This window comes from Barbus barbus (genome assembly GCF_936440315.1).
Source record: "Barbus barbus genome assembly, chromosome: 5".
NCBI lineage: Eukaryota > Metazoa > Chordata > Actinopteri > Cypriniformes > Cyprinidae > Barbus > Barbus barbus.
Window position 1 is genome coordinate 5,350,732 of NC_136733.1, and position 26,587 is coordinate 5,377,318.

Genomic DNA, 26,587 nt, shown 5'->3' on the forward strand with positions numbered 1-26,587 from the left:
ATGTCCTTCAGATGAGCCAGAACCAGTCTTTCGAATGATTTCATTGCTACAGACGTTAGGGCCACAGGTCTGTAGTCATTAGTCCAGTAATTTTGTGTTTCTTTGGGACGGGGATGATGGTAGAGCATTTGAAGCATGATGGGACTTCACACAGCTCCAGTGATCTATTGAAGATCTGTGTGAAGATGGGGGCCAGCTGATCAGCACAGATTTTTAGGCAGGCTGGTGACACACCATCTGGACCAGGTGCTTTCCTTCTTTTGTTCTTCCTGAAGACCTGGCACACATCATCTTCGCTGATTTGAATTGTAGGTGTGGGGGAGAGAGGGGTTGCTGGAGGTGTGAATGGTTGTGTGGAGGGGTGTTCTGGGCGGGTGTGGGGTGATCGTTCAAAACGACAAAAGAACTCGTTTAAGTCGTCTGCCAGGTGTTGATTCTCTAGAGTGCTGGGGCTGGTGTTTTGTAGCTGGTGATGTCCTTCAATCCTAACCACACTGAAGCAGGATCACTGGAAGAGAATTTGTTCCTGAGCTTGTCAGAATAAATCCTCTTTGTCACTCTGATCTCCTTTTCCAGTGTGTATTTGGCCTGTTTGTACAATACTTTATCCCCCTTTCTGTGAGCATCTTCTTTGGCCTGACGGAGCTGTCTGGTTATACAAGCCATACACTCACTACTTTAAAAAGGGAAAAAATGGAAAGGAAAAGGGTGAGTGGCCAAGTATGGTAACCCATACTCGGAATTTGTGCTCTGCATTTAACCCATTCAAGTGCACACACACACACTAGTGAACATACACCCGGAGCAGTGGGCAGCCAATGATGCGGTGCCCGGGGAGCAGTTGGGGGTTCAGTGCCTTGCTCAAGGGTCTCACCTCAGTCGTGGTATTGAGAGTGTTAGTTATTCACTCCCCCCACCTACAATCCCTGCCGGACCTGAGACTTGAACCTACGACCTTCGGGTTACAAGTCCGACTCTCTATCCATTAGGCCACGACTGCCCTTTACCCCTTAGCAAAGTGTCATTTCTTCAGTGTTGTCACATGAAAAGATATAATGAAATATTTACAAAAATGTGAGGGGTGTACTGTGAGATGCTGTGTGTATATATACAGTAGTCAACATTTGAAGTGGATCAAAAAAGTTAATCAAAGTTGTCCTAAAACAAGAATATATTTTGGTTGTAGGTTTTAGGACAGCTTTGATGAAAGGTTGTGATCCACTTCAAATGTTTACTAGTGTATATATATCCAAACCAGGGTTGAAAATTAATGGGCTCAGGGAGAAAAAAAATGCCATCAAATTGATCAGAAATACCCCCCAAAACTCAAATAGTGGGAACAAAATGCACTTTAATTTATTTCTTTATTTTTGTTTCTTAATTTATTTAACATAGGGAGAGAGAGAAAGAGAAAGAGAAAAAATGATGCATAATTGCTTAGGGCTACCACAGCATTAAAATCTGAAATCTGGGTGGCCCATCAGACTGCCCAGAGTAAATTTCCAATGACTTCATCTCTCAAAAAGACTCAAACCCACACAAACCCTCATAAACAAACCTTGACATTTGATGATGCTTCAGTATGAGCGCATTCACAGCTTCACTAGCCTCTCTTACCTGCTAGATGTTGCCTTACATGGAAGCGGTATTTCAAACAGCACCGAATCCCAGAATAATCAGATCTTACAATACCCAGTCAGGTCCTGAGTCATAATACATAACGAATGTAAAATCATGTTATTGAGAGCTAGACTTGTGCCTTACAGATAAACAATTCATAATTATGCTAGAGCCTGCACGTCCCTGATGGCCTGAGAAAAATTTGCCGCTCTCAAATAGTATCCCTTCCTCCTAATAATTCCTGATAATAATTCACATGGCTGTGGAGGTGTAGAAGTGGGCTGATCAGAACAGCAACGGTGAGCCCATCCAAGAGACTTGATCAACAATAGCTGCAATGTAAACCTGTCGCTGTGGAGACGTCGTCTTTTTCCCGGTAATTACTGCCAACATACGTAAACACACTTGTGAGAAATCAGCCTCATAATCAGATGAACCGATGGGTACGAGTGTTTGTAATATCGCTCCATCGGGGATGTTGATTTACTGCTTGCAATGCCAATGAAAACATTTTCAAAGAGACGCGACCACGCAAACACGAACAGGACAAGTGCCAAAACAACATCAACATCATCACGGTCATCAAGCTTCATAATACCCCAGATAATTTACTCTCATTTTCAGCACTTTCAAAGCCGAAGACTTCATTAAACATCTTATTACACAAATAAACATATACCGTCAAAACAAAGAAGTCGAATTTCTTAATTGAAATTGTGTTTCAGGGCTGTTGATTGACAAATGCAAGAACTGAATACTGTTAACACAATGCTTAAACTCACTAAACTTGTCAAGAACATGTTCAGAACAAAAAATAACAGGAAAGAAATTTTGGCTTTTTATCACATCATATTTTCCTCATTCTCATTACTGGACTACTGAAAAAAGCTATTACTATAAATGTAAAAATTATAAAAAATTAAATAAATACTTAAATGACAAATTGTGTGTACATCATGGCACCATTGAATTAACATGACATTATATTTATCATATTTATCACATGTATCATATTTTCTTCATTCTCATTACTGTAATGCTTGAAAAATTTTTATTATAAATGTTAATTGATAAAAATATATAATTACTCAAAATGGCAAAGTGTGTATACATCTTTACTAATTTAATTTAATTTAATTTAATTTAATTTAATTTAATTTAATTTAATTTAATTTAATTTAATTTAATTTAATTTAATTTAATTTTGCCACTGTTCACGGTAATTCAGCGGCCTTGCCTAGAGGAAGGAATATCTTTCAATTCATTCGACCATAAAGAAGAGGATGTTTCCTCTTCATACATCACAAAAGAGTAACAAAAAGCATTAATCAGACACCCATTCATGGATTTTCCGGTTCAAAGGAGTGTAGCGGAGAAAAGCTTATTTTAAGTCTTTGTCTCTTGAAGGAGATGGGAATATATAGACACAGGTCTAAAGAATCTGGAAAGACTGTGGTTTTCAATTAAGGTGGTGGTGGAAGTACAGAGCCAAAGGAGATGTCAATATTCGTAACACTGAATATTGATTTGGGATTTAAACTGAAATTAAGTAACCCTAAGGGAAAAACGTGCTCAATTAAAGGGATATTCACCCAAAAATACTGGTCTCATCCTCATTGAACGGAAACGCTCCCTGCTGAACAAGCTTGATTTAATGCATTGTTGCTTTCTGAAATGTGTAACATTAAAGGGACAGTTCACACAAAAATGAAAATTCAATGAAAATATTTTTTGTCCATACTCTTAAAAATAAAGGTTCTTTATTGGCATCTATGGTTCCATGAAGAACCTTCAACATCCATAGAGCCTTTGCATTCCACAGAAGGCTCTTTATAGGGGAAAAAGGTTCTTTAAAAAAAAAAAATATTCTTCACACTATAAAAATGGCTCTCACAATGTGAAATCCCCCTTTTGGAATCTTTAATTTTCATGTGGTGAAAATCAAGTTTTTAACTTTGTTCATACTGTATGTCTATCTGCCATTTTTAACATGCTTAAAGACAAACCACATGCAAATTTATCAGTAAACACCATTTTCTTCTTAAAACTGCACTTCTGCAAAGACAGTTTGAAACGGTCTGTTTCTTAACGTCAAAAACATACAGCCAATCACATCAACCTGCTGGGTGGGGCTTATCATATCATTAGCAAAGCGTTTCTATCTAAGGATGTTGATTTTAGAAGGTATAGCTTCTGAGATGGTGAACGGGAACATGGTTTGTGTGACATTAGCAACACATTATCACTGTTTGATAAAGTAGTGAAGCCAAAGGCTAATGATATCAATTACCATTATGTGTCTGGCATTATAAAGAGCAATATATAAAATGCATTAACATTCTGATATATCAACTTGCAGATGACCCTGTATAATTAACCCTCTTCCTAATTTAATAAAGCACATTTCTGACTTTCTACTGTCAAGCTATAAAAATGATGTAAAAAAATAAGTCTATATGACTTGTGCACTACTTCCGAACTCTTCTTTCTATTTAGTCATAAATATCTGGATGGCAAAAGCAACAATTTTTATCTATTCATATTTGCTGGAGGGAGTTTCCCCAATAAAAGTTACTGAAGTACTGTCAAACGCTTGTGTGATGATAACATCTGCTGCTACTCCAACTCACTGAAGCAGATATTTATCAAGAATCATGAGAACACTGAAGGTGAAACTGGATTTAGCTCCGTGGCCCACACTCTAATAATTACAGGCTTATGAACAAGCAGTTCTGAAAGTCATTATGGAATTTAAGGACGTTATTAATGGACTGCCACTTGTATGGTGTGATGTGTTGTACATTTGTCGCTCTTCTACTGGAGACACAGATCTCACTCGCACTCTCAATTTCAGCTAGTGCACAGCCTACCTACCTAAAAAATTTGCAAAACTTGTACTTTTATGGGTACCAACAGCTTGTCACTGGGGCAGTACCCTTAAAGATACCCTTAAAGACCCTAAAACATATTTCTACCATAATTACCCTTTTAGGGCTACTACTCCAGCGAAAAGCACATTTTCTTTTTTTTTTTAAGACAAATGAAGACAGCATTTTACAACATCACAGGCACACTTCTGAACTGAAGGCTTTTTCAAAATGTAGACCGCAACATAATGCTGCCTTCCCAATTTTGGCCAATATCTAAGGCAACATCGAGTGTCCTTTTGAGGAGGCAATCCCAGAATATAACGGCAAGCCCAAAAATGTATCCGAAATGAAAATTAATACAAGAAATGTTGATTAATTCAACAACAAAAAAGTATGGATACAAATATCATAGTTCAATATATCACAAAAACTACCCCATATTATGTTTGCTACATGTTTTATGCTTACTGGACTAGATTATTGCATCCCTGGCTTATCAACTATAACAAAAACAGTTTAGGAGACTTTATTTAAAAATCATTTCAATGGCTGGCAATGAAAAATTGACATTTTCTACGTTAAGAAAGAACATTGTTACTTGAAATTATAGTAAAGTTGAGTAAATTTGTGTATTTTGACCTACCTGCCTGCTTGTAGAACACCAGATATTGTGAACAGGCCAAAGTCGGTGATGACCACTTTCCCATTGTCATAAAATACATTCTTGGATTTCATATCTTTGTGAAGGATCCCTTTGGCATGTAGGTAGCCCATGCCCTGAAAAACAATGGTGTTAATGTAATTAGGGCAAGTACGTGTTTTTGGTCTATTGCTAATTCTATGTCTAGATTTTTTTCTAGTTTGCCATTCTAATTGCAATTTTTCTGATAAAAACCTAAACACAATTTAAAATGTGATTTGAAAAAAAGCTCCAGGTCTGCTGTGTTGTTTGTTGGGCTGCACAATTTGGCCCAAAATTATAGATTATACATGAATGACTATGATAATAACAATAATAATTTTTTTTTTTATAATAATTTAATAATTTATAATTTTATAATTGTTATTTTTGCAAAGCAAACTGAGCTGCTCTGAAACAATAAAAACACTGAATCACGAGCTGTTCGCTTATAAAGGAACATAATGCCATGCTTCACTCTGAAACACACTCTGCGTGTATTTAATTAAATCACAATCTTTGTGATTTGATAATTGTGTAATTTTAGTTTTATTCCGATTCATCATGCAGTTCTAAATGTAATGACATGCTGTATATGTGAAGGAACAGTACATGTACAGATAGATATGAAGGCTTCCTGACACTGACATGTTTTGCAAAATAACTGCTATACACACATGAATCAATTTTAGCTGACATTTAACGAACAGTCTTCACATTGACTTCACATCAATTACTCTTACCTTCACCATCTCTTGTGCGATTTGTCTAGTCTTGTTCACGTCGAGAACGACTTTTGCATCTCGAATCACTGAGTAGAGGGTCCTGCCCTTACACAAACTACAACAGAAGAACAAAAAACACATATTAGACATATACAGCAACCATAACATCAAAATCTGTTCAGTTATTTTTCAGCTATTTGTGCAGATTGTGGGTTTTCAAAACAATCTTTGCAGATATAAAGAATAGCATTCCAGGTTCGTGCAGGTTCAGTGTATAAATACAACTCACTCAAATATGAATCAGATAAACATTTGACTAGTTTTATAATTCACTGGCAAAAGCTCTAAAGGTAAAGGCAATTCAAATAAAATGAAATAATATCATGAGATTGATTACTGATGTCCATGAGAGTACTAACTGGTATTGGTCATAATTCAATTTGCAACTATGAATGCATTTAACAGTATACAGGTACATCTAAAAAAAATTAGAATATCATAAAAAAGGTCAATATTTTTTGTCACTCATTTCAAGAAGTGAAACCCATATATTATATAGATTCATTACACATAGAGTGAAATATTTCAAGCCTTTATTTCTTGAAATTTTGATGATTATGGCTTACAGATCATGAAAAACCAAAATTCAGTGTCTCAGAAAATTTAAATATTACATAAGATAAATAAAAAAGGATATTTTAAACAGAAATGTCAGGCTTCTGAAGAGTATGTTCATTTCTATGCAGTCAATACTTGGTTGGGCCTCCTTTTGCATGAATTACTGCATCAATGCGGCGTGGCATGAAGGCAATCAGTCTGTGGCACTGCTCAGGTATAATGGAAGCCCAGGTTGCTATGATAGTGGCCTTCAGGTCATCTGCATTGTTGGGTCTGGTGTCTCTCATCTTCCTCTTGACAATACCCCATAGATTCTCTATGGGGTTCAGGTCAGGCGAGTTTGCTGGCCAATCAAGCACAGTAACACCATGGTCACTGAACCAGCTTTTGGTACCTTTGGCAGTGTGGGCAGGTGCCAAGTCCTGCTGGAAAATTAAATCAGCATCTCCATAAAGCTTGTCAGCAGAAGGAAGCATGAAGTGCTCTAAAATTTACTGGTAGATGGCTGCGTTGACTGTGGACTTCAGAAAACACAGTGGACAAACACCAGCAGATGACATGGCAGCCCAAATCATCACTGACTGTGGAAACTTCACACTGGACTTCAAGCAACATGGATTCTGTGCCTCTCCATTCTTCCTCCAGACTCTGGGACCTTGATTTCCAAATGAAATGCAAACTTTACTTTCATCTGAAAAGAGGACTTTGGATCACTGAGAAACAGTCCAGTTCTTTTTCTCCACAGCCCAGGTAAGACGCTTCTGATGCTGTCTCTGGTTCAGAAGTGGCTTGGTAGCCATTTTCCTGAAGACGTCTGAGCGTGGTGACTCTTGCACTGACTCCAGCTTCAGTCCACTCCTTGTGAAGCTCTCCCAAGTGTTTGAATCAGCTTTGCTTGACAGTATTCTCAAGCTTGTGGTCATCCCTGTTGCTTGTGCACCTTTTCCTACCCAAATTCTTCCTTCCAGTCAACTTTTCATTTAATATGCTTTGATACAGCACTCTGTAAACAGCCACACCTTTCAGTAATGACCCTCTGACTTTTTGAAATAAGTTACAAGAAAAAATGAACTTTTTCACAATATAATTTTTTTTTTTAGATGTACCTGTATTATATTATGAATGCAATTTAGATTGTTGATGAAGAATGCCAGAAAATGCCAGAAAATAACTAATTTAGCCAGTTTATGAGCGCAGCAGGCTTGTGTTTCATTCTCAAAGGTAGCACAAGTCAAAATTAAATAGAACAAATTTTATCCTTTTCCTTTCTTGTACTGCCACCAAGAATGATGGGAAATGAAGGTAGGGGTTTTGACTACCTAAAGCACAAGAGCAATGAAACATCATATGATGAGCACCTGGAGCAACCTGTGGTTAAAAGCTTTGCTTTAGGTCACAATGCTAAAAGTTCATGGATCGCCCCTCATTGAGTTTGAATCTACAACCTACATTATCATAGGACATATGTTAGGATAAGAATGATACATGTTCATATTTCAGCATGCTATTCTGAATTTACATTCAAGCAGATTTGAGCACTGTCACTTCGAGGACTAATGATGCTGAGTGAGCCATGAACTCTGCAGAAGCGAGGAGAAAGACACCCCTCCAACTCCCTGACATCTGAGCTCCTACTGTGCCACCTGACAAAGACATTTGCGTCTTTCCCCAGGCTGCCCTCTTTCTCAATTTATACATATTCATAACGCCATCAGGGTGCGAGGCCCATTTTTAGCATCACTCTGGCCTTTTGGCCTTCTGCAGTGTGGAACCCTTAGAATGCAGGATGCACAAATGCAAATGCTGAACTCTGTATATGTGGTGTCAGTACAGAAATGTGTCGCGCACATCAGCTGTTAACACTAATAATGTCAAGACAGACTATTCCAAATAAAGACAGGCTCTGACATTCTGCTGCAATTATGTTGTATGCGCTGCATTTGTAAGCAAAAGCCGAACTTTTATTCCACACTGCAGGGGTGATATGCAAAACAATCAATGCATAATCACTCATGACAATGCTAAGACACACAATCAATATTTATTTCAATATTTATTTATTTTAAAGAAAGAGGTCATTTCTTTGCAATTATATCTCAATTTGTTTGTTTGGGCCTGCTGGCCTATGATTGTGAATGGCTTTTGTCTGTGTTAATAGAAATACACAAAATCATGCACATAGTCAGGATTAGACATTAATATACTTTTTGTTTGTTTGTTTTGTGAACTGTTTTTCTTTTAACTATTTGCCAATAAGGTAAGAAAAATAAACTTAATTCAGAAAATCTATCTATCTATCTATCTATCTATCTATCTATCTATCTATCTATCTATCTATCTATCTATCTATCTATCTATCTATCTATCTATCTATCTATCTATCTATCTATCTATCTATCTATCTATCTATCTGTCTGTCTGTCTGTCTGTCTGTCTGTCTGTCTGTCTGTCTGTCTATCTACCTATCTATAAATAATAGAATGAATATCATTCTGCAAGGATGAATTATTACATTTATCAAAAGTGACAGTAAACAATTTTAAATTGCTCTTCTTCTGAACTCTCTATTCATCAAAGAATCCTGAAAAAATATATATATAATAGTATAATTAACAATATCATAATCAAAAATAAATATTAGATTATAAAATGAACAGTTAAAAACTAAGATATACAAGTAATATATTTAATACTTTATTCGAACCAAGAAACAAAACACTTTGATTCTAGAAAAGGAAAATAAAAGTTGAATTGTTGAAACCTTTTATTGGCCATGGCCATGCAACACTGCATCTTTCTGCAGACAAACAAACAGGAAGCACCAATTTGTGTGGCAGGAGGAAGGAAATAATATTGGCCATCTCCTGTTCAGACAGGATGCTAAAGTAGCATAAACCCTCTCTGTTCATATACTGACATGGCTTCTGAGAATCCTGAGAAGTGAAAAAAATCAGCCACTTATGTTTACATTTGTGCTTATAGACATGTCGTTTTAAATTAGACTGAAAGCAGCCACTAATGCAAGCTATGAGGTCATGCTGATTAGAGAAGATCAGGAAAAGTGAGTCAACTTTCTTGAAGCTTAGTACACATGCACCAGAAACACTGGGAACTCAACAAACTCTGTACAAGTTTACCTGGTGATGATGGCCAGATGAGGGGGTCTCATACACGCTCCCATGAACAGCACCACGTTTTCATGTCGTGTGTTCCTGTACGCCATCACCTCTCTTTTAAACGCTTTCAGCTGTTCTTCATTGTCTCTTTCAATGTCAATTAGCCGTATGGCCACTTCTCCGTGCCAGCGTCCGTGGTAGACCTGTCCAAAGCGGCCTTTCCCGATTAGCTCTCCGATCTCCACCTGCTCCATGGGAATGTCCCACTCCTGCAGGAAGATGCTGGTCTGGCTGGCCTTACGTGGGAAGTTCCTTGCGGACAGGAGGGAGAGATTCATCTCCTCGAACTCATCCGCTGAACCCTCAGCCTCATCGTTGCCTTCCTCATTCTGACAGACAGATAGAACGACAAATATAACTGTAAAAGACAGAAAGATAGATGACTGGATGAATGGATGGATGGATGATAGGTAGATGCATAGGTGGATGGATGGATAGAGTAATAGAGAGACAGACAGACAGAAATATAGACAGAAATACAGACAGATAGATGAGATGAGATGAGATGAGATGAGATGAGATGAGATGAGATGAGATGAGATGAGATGAGATGAGATGAGATGAGATAAGTTCAGGTTTTAGCACATGATGGTGCACATTTGCTATAGAAGCAGGATGACTCACATCAGATGTTGGCTCAACCTCAATTTGTAGCAAGGGACTCCCTTTGGTACTATGTGAAGAGAAACAGAAAATGTGTTTGCTCAGGGAGGGTCATTTACCTCAGCAGAACAAACTGATGTTTCCTTTTCAAGGACCTATAATCTAATTAAAATCCATTGTTTACTTTATGCCATCTGAAAGGATCACACAAAAAAATTCAGCTTGTTCATCTTCATATTTTTAGCTTGAACAAAAGCTGTTCAGACAAGCTCTGCTTAGTGAGCTACCTACATAAAATAAAATAAAATAAAATAGGAGATTTAGTGTCTAAAATTGCATAAATATCAAAGCCTTATTCAAACTGGATGACACTCTATTACATGTCTGTGGTAAGAAATGGGTTTGTCAATACACTCTGACCCTTGTTTGGGTTGAAAAATATGCGAGGACAGTTCCGCAAGATCTATCAGTCCATTTATGCATACATGCCTGTTAACAATTTTACTCTACAGCTCTCAAACAACTAATGTCAGCTGCATTATAATTCTCCATAATGAAAAACATACTGCTGTCTGAACTACAGAAACTGATATCCAGTTTTTAGAGTTTTTTTATTTCTTTAGTTAATGCATCTTGATTCAGTTAATTAAAATAGCATTTTTCTTTATGGGTCTCTGAGTTTTTCAAAACATCCACGAACACGCTTGACATCATCACTGTAGCGTAAACTCAAGCCCCACTCTTTGTTTAGCTCAAGTTTGAGTGTGTGTGTGTGACTTGTCTTCAGTCACATCAGCTTTTGCACCACAAATATTTTTGCTCTAATAATTCTGTAATCTAAAATGCTCATATCTGCCATAAATAGACACAAGCCTTGGCAAAACTGTCTGACATGTCTGTGGCCTTTCACTGGGCATCGCTCTAAATACGCACACAAACACACACAGAACATGACATTTCAGACACATTTGTATTTTAATAAACAACGTTAAGTGGTCTTGGCATGTTATTATAAGTGACACAAAAGAGATAATTGCACATTTTACAGCATTTGACCTCCATCTAAAGGAGCAAGAGAGCGTCATAACTACATTTTATGCTACTAATTTTTGCATTCAGAATAAACGGATGCTGATTGACATTTGACCTTCAGAGAACCTTGTTAAATTAAATAAAACCATGCTTTTTAGCTAGTTTTAGCTTATGGGTTTACTCATACAGGCTACTTTAGGTTTGTTAAGAGATTCAGTTCTGATTGCCAATCAAAATCAATGTATAATCAAAACTTACATAACTATAACAAGAGAAAATGATGACACTTTAAAGTTTACAATACGTTTTCATTTAACATTAGTTAACTACATCAGTAAACACGAACATGATTTTTACTAACTAAATTGAAAAAAGATTAATAAATACTGTGACAATTGTACAATTGGGACCTTATTGTAAAGTGTTACCATGATATTTAGTCACCATTATTGATTTACATGCATTTGCACTTTAGTTCCAAATCCCAGTGAGCTCTACATAGACAGACTGATGTCATCGTATTTAAATGCATTCTAAAATGTCAAATCAATGTAAACTCACATACACATATAAACACGCCCACACTTACCCAGGTTCAGACAGTACAGGGTGTAGAATGACTTGAGGGGCCCTGGTGGGAACCTCAGGGGCCACATCTACAAAGAGAAAGTGAGACGGTAAGTCACGAGGCAGAGATGAGAGAGAAAATGACATAATGTGTAAAAGAGTGTATTTTTATAGACTAAGATTTCCTACATAGCTGTAAGAAACATTTTATATGTAATATAAACAAACAACATTGAGTCTCCATTGATTTATTTTTGTAAGCAAGCAACACACTGCTCTGTCAGCCACTGTCCCTTGCATACTACACAAATGTATCATGACCTATTGTTAGGAAAGATGAAACCCTATGGGATTCTCATTTAACAAACACTTTCCATTAAAACATAAACAAATTGTTTCACCTAATGAACAAAACTGGCTGTGTGTTCCCTGCTGTAAGGTACAATGGTGACTGATCTCAGCAGCTCACCTCTTTATTGGAATAATTGGCATCAATAGCCTTTATTCTAAACTATCAGGCTACCAACACAACATGGCTTTCCTCCCTCCACACGTTCATCAAAAACATGCAGCGAGCTGAGTGCCTCCCACAGAATACAGTCACTTATCAGCCTTTATTTGTCAGCGAGGTGCAGGCGACCTCGTCTTTAAAAGAACCATCATTAGAGAATACAGCATTGCTGGTTAAGAGATGACAAGAAAAAGAGCAAAGAAAGACAGAGGGAGAAGGAGGGGGGTTTGTTGCGCCTCAAAGAAAAGATGGCATAAAAAAATTACATCAAAAAAGTTTGCCTCGGCATGTCGCGCTGCATTATGGGTAGGGGTAATGACCAATTATGACACACTTACCAGGGAAGATGAACTGCTGCTTGTATTTGTAGAAATGAGATGCTGAGAAGAGCACAGGAGAGAAGCAGACACAATTCAATAAAATTCAACACACCCCCAGATGCTTATTGGTCTGTGTTATTGTTCTGCAAAATCCATCACAAAGATGCATTTGCCATAAAAATAGTGACTTATAGGATACAGAAGGGTCCAAAAGTCTGAAACCACACTGAAAATCTAAGATTCAACGTCTAATAAATAAATAAAATTAAGTTTTGAAATAAAATTTGACTTTGAAAAGTGTATAACAAAGAAATGTTGTGATTTAAATATTCAAATTTATATTTCTGCACTGTTATCACTAATCAAATTTAGGATGTCATGTGAGCTCAAATTTTCTGGCACAGGATGTTTTTTGGCTCATTCTTCACAAACTTGAGTTCATGTCAGTTTGACTGCTGCTTATATTAAGTACTGTCATAACTGAAAAGCGGGACATTTCCAAACAGAACTCCAAACCATGATTTGAATGATTGCAAATGCACTAGGAAATTAAAATGGTACAAGTGCAACAATTTAAAGTCTGGTTGAGAAAACTTGTGTGTATCAGTATAAGCGGTTCTGTCAGATATCATCGGATTAGACTGCGCACTAGTGTTTTATGCATGCAACGCAGCAACAAACGATTTGTGGGGGAAAAAAATAAAAATCACCCTTTTGAACTAGCTTTCATTAATGAGTCAGTCAAAAATATTCGAAAACAGTGCAAGTTAGCAGACTGAATCAAACTACCCCTTCAGCGTCATTTTTTTGACGAGTATCCTTTTAGCGTTACTTTTCAACGCACAGGGTCCTCCATTGTTCTAGTTGTTTGTCTTAATTTAATGGTTTGCATGCATTTGTAAAAAAAAATGTGAAATAATTTTATATAAATGTATAGTTTCATTGGAGCACATAACCCAACCTTACCCTAAACCTACCCACTTCTGAACAATATAAAACATGTAACTATATGCAAGTATAAGTACATTCACAGGTATTTACCATAAAAAAGCAGTATACAAGCATTACAAACAAGTCCTGTTGCATTCCAAGTCTTCTGAAGACATACGATATCTTTATTTGAAGAAGAGAGTAAAACATAAGGTTTTAATTCAAAAGATACTCCCGACGAAATCAGTCACAAGACACACAAGAGCCAATAGTATGTCACAACCAAGGTTTTTTGAATTTGCGCTCAGACTGCAGCACACAGGATGAGCTTTACGGCGAACAGAAGACTTGGAATATTAATAGTTTTTAAATAAATTATGACAGTAGTTGTATCTACCTGTTATATCTTGTGCTTTATTGACAAATGGTAGGTTTAGGGGCAGGGGTTGGGTTACATGCTCGTAAATGTGTAAATAGTATAATATAAATAAATCTGTTGTGACTGTTTACATTGAAAAATCACACCCCAACATATATGCAATAATATGAATATTATTATCCAATATATAACTTAATCGTGACGATAAAATTCCCAGCCTTTCACATCGGCATACTGACACCAAGGGTTTCGTATTTAAAGCAATGGACCCTGCATGTCAAAAAAATAACACTAAAGGTGCATCAAAAAGTGACGCCAAAGGGTCCTGACCAAGCGTCAATATGTGAAGAGTTGGGAGTGAGAATGTGTTGCTCACAACTAACACGTTTCAGCACAGTACAATTGCTATAGTCCCTGTGCTCAACTGTGTCTGTAGTGAAATGATTATGGTTTTCTAGTATAACAGCATTTCTACAAGCCTTTCTAACAGCAATGTAGATTATGCTAACTCATTAAAACTGATATACATAAATGTACTGTACTAACCATTTAATACTATGTATGTTTAATACTAAATATCATTTTAAGCAACTCTTTCATATTCTTTTGATTTCAATATGATGTGATGATCCACCGTATCCCGCTTGCATCAATTAACACTATAATAATTTGAATTATACCTAAAGTATCATGCTGTTGCTCTTACATCACAAAGGTTACATACACTATAATACTAAATTTGCAGTTTGCTAACACAGTATAAGCATATGTTTTGGATTGGTACCTGTAAGGTTGGACTGTTTTTGCTGTCTGGCGCTCTGCGGGGAAGGGTGCAGAGGAGATGGGGGCGTTGCGCTGGGCGGCAGAGGGGGAGCAGGAGACGACGGGGTGGAGGAGGTAGTGGAGGAGGGGTTACTGCTGGAGTCGGGCTGATACGGCACAGGGATGTGGTCCTGAAACAGAGACAGACAGACTTTTGGTAACACACAAAAACCCTACTCCCTACTCTCTGCTCATTACCGGCGCGGTCAGACATCAGTAAACCTGGCTTCATTCTCATGGTCGGTTAAAGATTAATCAAAAACCAGGGGTGTGGCGGCTGTAAACCTGATCTCCCATGGGCTGAAAACTGGACAGCCGTGCTACGTTTGAAAAACTGCCCAACGTCGTGTTAGAAAGAGGAGCACATCAATAGTCATCAGTGTTGTCATAAAGCATGATTGAGTGGCATATGTATTTGAGAAGACAACAGAAAGCCAAAAAAATGTCACGACTCTATGCTCTGCCAGTCATTAAAAGGCTTTTTGACTGCTATTTTTGCTGCTCAAGTGTGGCAAATTGAGTCTGAGGTTTTGGGAAAAACAAAAGTTATAAAATATAATACATTATAAAACCAACTGCATTTAAAAATTAAGAGATGAACAATAACAATTAGCTCACAAGTTTTAAAGCTGTAATGTCAGATGATAAGGATATGAACGTTTTCTATCCGCTGTCATAAATTAAATGTTGTTTCTGTTTTGTTGCATAGAAACCTTAAACTTGTCTAAGAAGCCAAGGCAATAAAATGGCAATTTCTAAATTCAGTTAACGTTCAAGTCCAGGTCAGGTTAACCCAGGTATGACATTGTTTTAAGAACCACAAAACAAAAAGTTATTTTACGGTTCATATGGTTGCGGAAAAATATCACTTAATCCACACTTAAAAAGTTGTTGCATTCATCATGATTTTATTTTTTATTTTATTCAGTTCTCATACACAATTTCCCATAATGTAATATTAATAGAAACAATGTGTAGACTGAGGCCTTAGCTTATTTTATCTACTATTTTTTCATTATAATTCTATTAAATTGTCACTTACACTAATAAGTTCAATCTGTACAAAAAAGAAACCAAAAACATAACTTAAGATAAAATATCAAAGACTTTCATACATAAATACAATTTTTACAAGTTAGACAAATGATTAATTTTTGAGTTACATATTTACCACCTTTGTTTTTTAAATTTGTAAAGTAATCATTGATATTTTAGTATGACCAAATTGTTACATTTTGAATCAGTTTTTATTTTTATATTTTCCATTTTCACTTCGGTTAAAGTTTTAGTCATTTTATTCTGTGTTTTCGGCATTTTTAGCTGTTTTGTTTGTATATGTCTATATAGTATTATGATATTTTATGTCAGTTTTAATTTGATTATTTTAGCACATCATGTTAGAAATGTTGCAACTAGCTAGTTTTTATATTTTATTTCATTTCAATGAACATTTTTTTTATTTCAAGTAACAAGATTTTTAATTTATGGTTTTAGTTTAGTTTCAGTCTTAGTTTTAGTTAACTATAATAACCCTAACGTTAACTACACATTATTAATTCCATGTCACAATTATTCCACAAATTCACAACTTTGATAGATATATTAGAAATGAAATATCTAACACACTGTAGCAGCATACTCTTTTTTTATAACACACTCTTTTTTAGTTACATATAACCAACTGGTCCGAAGGTGATTTTTAGTGGATGTATGAAGTCAGTTCCCTTCACACAAGTTCTAGCAGAGTTGATGTCATCATAAAGTGCGCGCACACACACATACACACACAGGACGTGTTCTTGCATTTAAAAACATCTAGATGGAGCACAATGGAATTGAATTGAATGCAAGGATCCCCCAGACACGTTTTTTTAAAAGTGGACTTGACATGGTGTGTTAAAAATGTCACACTCATCCGGTCGTGCCTTGGTTTCCAAATAAACATGTGTTCCAAAAATTACCGGAAGGCTGCTTGATGTTGGTCTGCAAAAAATAGCTTTTCATGCCAAGTTGTTTGAATAAAAAGTAAAAGCAAACAAGTTGTTCTAAAGATTACAGGAAGGTCCTATAATGCCAATCTGCCCGAGATAGCTTTGTAATAATGTTGACCATGGAGGGATGTAACAGGTTTGAGTTGTGTTTGTTCAGATGAAATGGAACGTAACTAATCTTACCTTGTTGATTTTGTTGGTCTTGGGCAGAGTCTGGCTAATGTGGAGGTCTGAGTACCTGAGGGGGTTGTTTATGTCACATGGTACCGACTCGGTCCTGACGAGCTGACGAGCTGAGACAGAGGGCGAGAGAAACAGCATAGTATCCACGGTAACAGGAGGCAGTTGTCACGGTAACAGAAAAACTCTGAAAAGTCTTGTCACATTTTAATGGAGGAGCTACTAAACCATGTATTATGTACAGTATCTATCAGAAATATCACATGTATAAGACACATGGAAATTCGACAGCAACGACCAGTTTGTGTAGAATATCACTGTTCGCTTTTTGCAGCAAAGAAAAATACTTTGTGTATTTCATATGCATAAAAGCATATAATTTCATATTAAGGATCTAATAAATTGAACCCTGAAAATAAGACACATTAAATTCAATTTGTAAGTAGTAATTTATCACAATTCAATACATATCATTTCCTAAAGTTTGTATAGTTTGTACAATTCTGAAAGTGCTTCACATTAAATCAGCCTAACAAAATTGGCTTGACATTTTTCCTATCTTATACTCATTTTTGTAATATACCATATACTACAGCTCAAAAGATTGGGTTCAGTGAGACAATTGTTCAATTGTTCAAAAGTGACTTTATAATGATACAAAAGATTTCTACTGCAAATACATGCTGTTCTTTTGAACTTTCCATTCATCACAGTCTTGAAAAAATTATTTAAAAAAAAATGTTAAGCACAGCTGTTTTCAACATTAATAACAGGAAATGTTTCTTCAGCAAATCAGCATATTAGAATGATTTCTAAAGGATCATGTGACACTGAAGACTGGAGTAATGATGCTGAAAATTGCAGCATTGCATCACAAGCTTAAATTACAGTATATTTTTAAAATACATTAGAATAGAAAATGGATATTTTAAATTGTACTATTATTTCACAATATTACTGTTTTTATTGCATTTTATCACATAAATGCAGCTTTGGTAAAAAAAATAAAATAAATTATAACAATAAGAGACTTCATTTAAAAATCCTACCAACCCCAAACTTTTGAATGGTAGTATACATTTATTTTCATATGACATACGAAACCATTCCAGGGTCAAATTTAAGGTATGAAGTAGGAAATACTGAGGAGCACAAACCTGGAAATACTGAGGAGCACACACCTGCTCCCTTACCGTGAGATGTTCCTTGATCTGCAATATCAGAAATGAGGGAAAGATGAAGTGGTGAAAACAGAAAAAGAGAGCAAGGAAAAGATGAGTGCAGACTGAAGAGTATAATGTTTAACAAAGAACAATACACACTGTTTAGTACATTAATGCAAAGCAGATGTGAAGCCACTAGCTATGACAGTTTTTTTTACATTCGATTCCCTTTAAACACATTCTCTTGTTTGGAAACCAATTTTCAAAACGCAGTGTTTTCTAAAAAAGATAAAGCGTGTAATTAAATATGTCCAACTGAATATAAAGGAATTATGAGGTTGAAAACATGCTGTGTATAAGAACATTGCTGTGTCTGAAATTATATTTGAACCATAATTAATGGCCTGCCTTGTGTAGTACTTTTTTGTTTTATGGAGTAAAAAAAAAAAAAAAAGAAACCATTAAAGTTGAAATACCTCTGATCGTGTCCCTACCTCCTCTGTGGTATATGAGTAAATGACAGGGCGGTGCTTCTTTGGTGCATTTGTTGTGGCACTTCAATCTGACAAAAGAAAGCATGACAGAAATGTTTATTAGTTTGCTCTTGTAAAACCAAATCAATGAATATTCAAAACAAACACTTAATATGCAGCCATTATTTTGAGGGTGTCAAAAGCCAGCAAGTATCTTAGTAACAAGATGCCATAGTCAAGGGTGGTAGAGTGGAAACTATTAGGCAGGTAATTTATTTAAATAATCTTTGAATGATAATGATAATTATGCTCAATTTGAATGTTCAGACACTACTGCAGGCACAAAGTGTCTAGCACTGAATTCTAAAGAGGCTGTGATGCAAACAAAAACATCAAATCACATCTTTCCAAAGCTGAAATGTTAGAGATTTGAGTTGTTATAAGAGAGATGGTTAAAGAAATGATCATAGATAGTGGAGTGTGTATTTAACATTTGCCATTTATACTCTACATGCTGTGATTCAGTCTGTAACAGAATTACAAAAATAACTTTTTTATCATCTTTTGATCTTTAAGAAAACATAAGTGTTGTTTGCTGATGCAAAACTCAACGCAACGATAGCTAGGGATTGCTAAAAGTTGTTTTTATATATTATTATATATTACATTTATTATATGATTTTGCATTAAAAGCATTTTCTGTCATAATTATTACGTATCTCATTGTTCTAATCATTTTACTTTTTGTCATAATTGTTCTTATATCATAATGTAAACATTATGCCACAATTTAAACTGTTTATACAATGATAATTTAGTATATCATAATTTTGTGTCATAAATTTCCTATTTGAATTAGCGTCATATAGTTTCAACCTGATTATCTCATAATTATGACTTAGTATTTTATTATTTCAACGTTTTATCTCATAATTATGACTTAGTATTTTATTATTTCAACGTTTTATCTCATAATTATGACTTAGTATTTTATTATTTCAACGTTTTATCTCATAATTATGACTTGGTATTTTATTATTTCAACATTTTATCTCATAATTATGACTTGGTATTTTATTATTTCAACGTTTTATCTCATAATTATGACTTAGTATTTTATTATTTCAGCGTTTTATCTCATAACTATGACTTAGTATTTTATTATTTCAATGTTTTATCTCATAATTATGACTTAGTATTTTATTATTTCAGCGTTTTATCTCATAATTATGACTTAGTATTTTATTATTTCAGCGTTTTATCTCATAATTATGACTTAGTATTTTATTATTTCAACGTTTTATCTCATAATTATGACTGAGTATTTTATTATTTCAACGTTTTATCTCATAATTATGACTTAGTATTTTATTATTTCAATGTTTTATCTCATAATTATGACTTAGTATTTTATTATTTCAACGTTTTATCTCATAATTATGACTTAGTATTTTATTATTTCAACGTTTTATCTCATAATTATGACTTAGTATTTTATTATTTCAGCGTTTTATCTCATAATTATGACTTAGTATTTTATTATTTCAGCGTTTTATCTCATAATTATGACTTAGTATTTTATTATTTCAACGTTTATCTCATAATTATGACTTGGTATTTTATTATTTCAACATTTTATCTCATAATTATGACTTAGTATTTTATTATTTCAACGTTTTATCTCATAATTATGACTACATAATCATTTCAACCTTTTATCATAACTGTTTTTGTCATAATTTAAACCTTTTGTTATAATTGTTTTATATTACAATTTCAACTTTTTATCTCATAATTATGACTAAATAATTATTTAAAGTTTAATATTTTACATTTTTATCTCATATTTATGACTTAGTATCTTATATAGTTTGGTCTCGTTCTGTCTCGCGTATCTTGTCAGTGTCTGCGCTTACTTGGACATTTGTTGTGGAAAAGTAAGGAAAGTGTGTTCAGCTAAATTAAATTAGTATTTTGTTAGATGGGTATAAAAAAGCTTAGTTTATCGCGGCAGCGGTCATGTGAAGGCCTCCTTGTGTGAAGACCGAAGAGTGTAAAGACCATCGACTCCACCGGGCTGGGACACCGGCAAAGGATATCACTTTTTATTTCTCCTCTTTTCTACTACTTATTTCACTTCTGTTTCAGTTTTTATAACCATTTCTTACTATGTGTAATTAAGTTGTTGTTTTTAGCATGTGTGTTAGGCAGTGTTATTTCTTAGGATTACTGATAAACTATACTGTCGTGATTTGTATTTGTTATCTATTTTAATTTGAGTTAATGTCTGAATTTATTATGTCTGTATAGGTCTTTTATTAAGTTTTATTTTATTTAATTTGAGTTATTTTAATACTTCAACAAATTAAATGGAAATGAAATGATATATATATATATTGAATTCATAAATGTGTGTGTATATATTTATGTATGTATGTATGTATGTATGTATGTGTGTGTGGTTGTACATATACATATATATAGTTGTTGTTTTTTGGTGTTTGGCTTAGTGTTATGTTAGAATCATAATTATACTCATACCTTTTGTTCTTTAATATTTTGAATTGTTTTTAGCTTTATTTTTTTGTTTTACATTTAAATGTTAAGTTTTGATGTATGCATGTTGTATGCATTTGTCATTTTTATTTAATTTCTTTATTTTTAAAATGTGTATAGGTAGTATTTATAAAGTTTTAGCTGTTTTTAGTTGTTTTAATACTACAATTGATTGCTTCTGTTGTCCTCATTTGTAAGTCGCTTTGGATAAAAGCATCTGCTAAATGACTAAATAATAATAATAATAAATAATAATAATAATTTCAGTGTTTTATCTCATAATTATGACTACATAATCATTTCAACCTTTGTCATAATTGTCATAATATCAACTTTTTATCTCATAATTCTGACTTCATAATTATTTCAACTTTCTATCATGACTGTTTTTTTCATGATATTATATATTATTCATAATATATTATTATTTCAACTTTTTGTTATAATAGAAACAACATCTTGTCATACTTATAATTTGGAAAAGCAGGATTTGTTTTGTTATGTGGCAGAAATGGGCTTCCGTATATGTAAATTTTAGCACTTACTTGCAGTTTTTGCATTTTAAGCCGAACAGCATTCCTTTCCCGCACACGATACATGTCTGCGACATCCAATACTTTGTGGAAAACCTGCACAAGCACAAATAAGTGGCATGATTCATTACTGAGCCTTTTTGAGACATTTTCTCAGAAAAAAAACTCATTTCAAGACTAATTTCATCCATTTTTAAAATGCATGAGGCCATATGGGTTTGTTTTGCTTCGCTGTCAAACTATCAGCAGATGGTTCTGACCTTTTGACAACCACTCCTAAACTCTTCAGATGAAAGAGCGAATGTGTCACAACAGCGATCACGCTTGCCAAGTAACCTTTTCATCGAGAGACAGATATGTGCAGCGTATGCCCAAAGATAGGCACTTTGGCAGTAATTCTCAATTTAGAGTAATTTAATTGTAACCGAGTATCTCTCCTTTGCACTCAACTGCGCTTCCGCACTTGACAAATACACGAGAGGATAAAGGCCGTATGGATGCATTGGCTATTGTTCAGCAGAATTGCACGGAAGGTGCTCTCAGTATTCTTCATTTCTTCTATCGCTATTGCTTTTTGTTTACATGTAGTCACATTTGCCATTCTCCACAATAAAAGAGCCATTCAAATCTCCTGCAATAGAGTTCCTCTGAGGGGTCACTGTGCATTTGCCAATCTATTTTTCTGATATGAACAGAAGCTGACAGTTAATAGAATATGACTAATGGGCTCTGACAGTGTCAAAGTGTCTTCATAAGATTGAAGCCATACTCTCATAAAAGAGGAGGCTGGCTTTAGTACGCAGCTCACATCACCGCAGCCAGTTTGACGTTGATATGAGCGTTTCAATTTTTTGGATCTGTTTATCTGCTTGCATTTTGAAACTGGCAGTTGTCCATCTATGATGACATGTAGATGTTGATTTCCACATCTGAAGTGCCAGGACATTTTTTAGCCTTGGTGAACTTTACATATATGTTTTGATGGCTAAGCTACACTCAGCTCTCATTAAAAACCCTTATAACTTTGATCACAAAAGCACAGTGTTCCGTGGTCTAGATTCAAACGCAGGCTCTTTGTTTGACTTGGGATTGGTGGTATTTGGGGTAATCGTGTCATCAGATTTGAGCAGGCGTGACTGGAGTTGCACAACCAAACGAGTTAATTGGCTTGATATTTTGTAACCACTACCACACATTCACATCTGCACAAAACTTACCTGTGTTTTATGGAGTTGCCGAAGTCTCTGCGAGGTATTTGAGGCGACCAGCGAGGAACAGACAGAGTATCTGGAACAGAATGGTGATTTGGTCAGACAAAGGAAAACAGGATTAACGCTTGTAAACAAAGAATTAAAACACCAAATAACTATTATAAACCTTCAAATCACTTTCATTAAGAGGATAAAAGAAGTATTATAATTCCTGGATGAGCTATAAAGCGGTTGTAAAAAAGCAACAAGTTACAAGAAGACATACATATGATTTTACCACAGTTAAGAGGTTTTCTATACAATAAAACATTTTTAATAAATTGTTTTAAATATAAATATTTAAATATTGTAATATATTTACACTAGCGTTGGGGTCAGATTTTTTTTTAAAGAAATTAATATTATTATTTTTATTTTAAGAATGCATTAAATAGATCAAAGGTGACAGTAAAGACTTTTATACAAGATATTTTCAAAAGATTTATATTTGAAATAAATAGTGTTTCTTCTATTCCTGAAAAAAAATGCATCACTGTTTCCATAAAAATAATTTGCAACACAACTGTTTTCAGCACTGATAATAATAAGAAATGTTTCTTGAGCATCAAATCAGCATTCTAGAGATTTTTTAATTACATTTCAAAATATATTCAAATAGTTAAGAGTTATTTCGAATTGTAATACTTTTACAATATTACTGTCTTACTGTATTTTTAATCAAATAGAAGAGAGACTTCCAAAAACTTTTTTTTTTAAACTTACCGACCACAAATTTTGAATGGTAGTGACTTCATTATAATTCGTATTAGAAAAAACACTACATTTAATACATAAATAATTCAATGCTTAAAAGGATTCATTAAATAGAAGTTGAAGAATTAAAATTTGATGTCTTCTGTCATCATTCAAATGGACAGGATCTGATAAAACCTAAATGGAGACTTGTAAGACAATAATCGCATTTGCTTCCCACAGCACTGTTAGTTCAAAAGGCCATTCAACAGATTGTCCACGCTCAATTATACTCCATTTGTTTATGATTACGAGATATGAGGACAAGCACACATGCACGCGCACACACACACACACACACACTCACAATAATCTGCTCTGCTTTATTCTAAAAGCATAAAATACTGTATGAAAATCTGTATGTATCACTTGAGATTCCTGATGACTGCCTCTGTCAGTGTGCATTGCTTGATACTTATATCAAATATGGATGTGAGTGTGTCTCTATTGTGACCTCAGCACTCTGCTCAGCTGGTTCTTTCAGGTGGATCAGGATGAACACAGAGTTCCAAATTAGATCAGAGATTTGATATGATCTTTGTTCTGGGGTGCTGGACTTCTTCTGAATCACGAGTAATCTTAAAGGGAAAAACAGCCTAAATATATGTGTGTTTTTCCAACTATGTGTGCTTTAATGGCCCAGGGGTTGATTTTTATGAAAACTTACAGACGAATTTAAACTTTTTATTATGTGACGCACACATTAAAACTTTTTGCCTTCAACTTTAGCTAATTTTCAGATTCTTTTTCTATATAGATTTTATTTCACTCTTGCCCCAGACCCATGCAGACTTTCAATCTTTAAGTCTGAAAATATCCATTGTTCAATTTCATATTCTGCAAACTCTGATATGAAGCTTGATTCTACCATAGGATAAAATAAATTAATGATAAAAAAGGTAATTGTGACTTTTTATCTCAAAATTCAGATATTGTTCCTCACAATTCTGAGTTTATATCTTACAATTCACACTTTTTTTGAGAATTGCAAGATATGAACTCGCAATTCTGAGAAAAAAGTCAGAATTCAATTCAGATCAATTGCGAAGACATTGCGAGAATTGCGAAGAATTGCTGGAGGCTGTACCTTTAAAACACTGGATTACTGTTATTTTCCTCAAATGTTATCATTACCACACTTGGGAAATACCATATTTAATTTGCCATGAATAAAAACAAGCACAAACTGTTCAATATGTCGTACTTTTGTGCACATGGGTGTCAATCATTCATACTTTTCCACAAATGTACAATGCTCAAAAAACTCACGTGCTGTGAAAATTAGATATAGCCTGAGCACAATTTATTAAACAGACTGTACTTCTATCCTTCAAATACTTTTTTCACTAATGTACAAATGTGCGTACACAGTTATCTTTTCATTGCAGCTGGAATTATCCACTTATATGAATGTACACAATAATGGGGAAGACTTCTGACTTGGCAATGGTCCAGAAGACAATCATTGACACCCTCCATAAAAAGGGTAAGTCACAGAAGGTCATTACTGAAAGGGCGGGCTGTTCACAGAGTGCTGTATCAAAGCATATTAAATGCAAAGTTGACCGGAATTAAGAAATTGGATAGGAAAAGGTGCACAAGCAACAGGGATAACTGCAAGCTTGAGAATACTGTCAAGCAAAGCTGATTCAAACACTCGGGAGAGCTTCACAAGGAGTGGATTGAAGCTGGAGTCAGTGCATCAAGAGTCACCACGCTCAGACATCTTCAGGAAAAGGGCTACCAAGCCACTTCTGAACCAGAAACAATGTTAGAAGCATCTTACCTGGGATACAGAGAAAAAGAACTGAACTCTTGCTCAGTGGTCCAAAGACCTCTTTTCAGATAAAAGTAAATTTTCCATTTTGTTTGAAAATCAAGGTCTGGAGTAAGACTGGAGAGGCACAGAATCCAAGCTGCTTGAAGTCAGTGATGATTTGGGGTGCCGTGACGTCTGCTGGTGTTGGTCCATTGTGTTTTATCAAGTCCAAAATCAATGCAGCCATCTCTACCTGGAGATTTTGGAGCACTTTATGCTTCCATCTGCTGACAAGCTTTATGGAGATGCTGATTTCCTTTTCCAACAGGACTTTAGCACTTGTCCACAGTGCCAAAACCACTTCCAAGTGATATTACTGTGCTTGATTGGCCAACCAACATGCCTGACCTGAACCCCATATATGGGATATTTTCAAGAGAAAGATGAAAAACAGTCGATCCAACAATAAAGAAGAACTGAATGCTCAATAGTCCCTCAGCAGTGCCACAGGCTGATCGCTTCCATGCCATTCCTCACTGATGCTGCGTTTGTGCTAAAGGAGCCCCGACCAGGTATTGAGTGCATAAATTAATGTACTTTAAAGAACTTGAACTTTTCTGTTTTGCAAATCCTTTTTTTGATTGATCTTAGGAAATATTCTAATATTTTGAGATACTGGATTGTTGACTTTCATGAGCTATAAGCTATAATCATCAAAATTAAAACAAAAAACTTTTGAAATGTTTTACTTTACATGTAATGAATCTAGAATATATGAAAGTTTCACTTTTTGAAATAAGTTACAATAAAAAATGAACTTTTTTACGATATTCTAATTTAGATGCACCTAAATATTTATTTTTATTTATATATATATATATATATATATATATATATATATATATATATATATATATATATATATATACAGTGCCCTCCAAAAGTATTGGAACAGTAAGGCCAATTCCTTTATTTTTGCTGTAGACTGAAAACATTTGGGTTTGACATCAACAGATGAATATGAGATGAGAGCTTAACATTTTAGCTTTTATTTACAGATATTTTCATCTGGATCTG

The 26,587-nt window shown here is 34.8% G+C and overlaps 1 protein-coding gene across 1 annotated transcript in view; it reads right to left on the reverse strand.

The window, feature by feature from the left end:
• The window catches only part of ksr2 (kinase suppressor of ras 2), a gene marked incomplete at its 3' end in the record, with an annotated part of 101,618 nt that overhangs the window by 12,612 nt on the left and 62,419 nt on the right, over positions 1-26,587 (reverse strand). The window contains exons 7-17 of the mRNA XM_079417085.1: positions 22,966-23,035; positions 21,761-21,844; positions 18,663-18,748; positions 17,027-17,136; positions 14,815-14,983; positions 12,740-12,781; positions 11,913-11,979; positions 10,313-10,361; positions 9,650-10,017; positions 5,913-6,009; positions 5,134-5,267 (exon numbers count right to left, since the gene is read on the reverse strand). Coding sequence (XP_079273211.1) covers positions 5,134-5,267; positions 5,913-6,009; positions 9,650-10,017; positions 10,313-10,361; positions 11,913-11,979; positions 12,740-12,781; positions 14,815-14,983; positions 17,027-17,136; positions 18,663-18,748; positions 21,761-21,844; positions 22,966-23,035 — 1,276 coding nt within the window. The remainder of the gene's footprint in view (positions 1-5,133; positions 5,268-5,912; positions 6,010-9,649; positions 10,018-10,312; positions 10,362-11,912; positions 11,980-12,739; positions 12,782-14,814; positions 14,984-17,026; positions 17,137-18,662; positions 18,749-21,760; positions 21,845-22,965; positions 23,036-26,587) is intronic.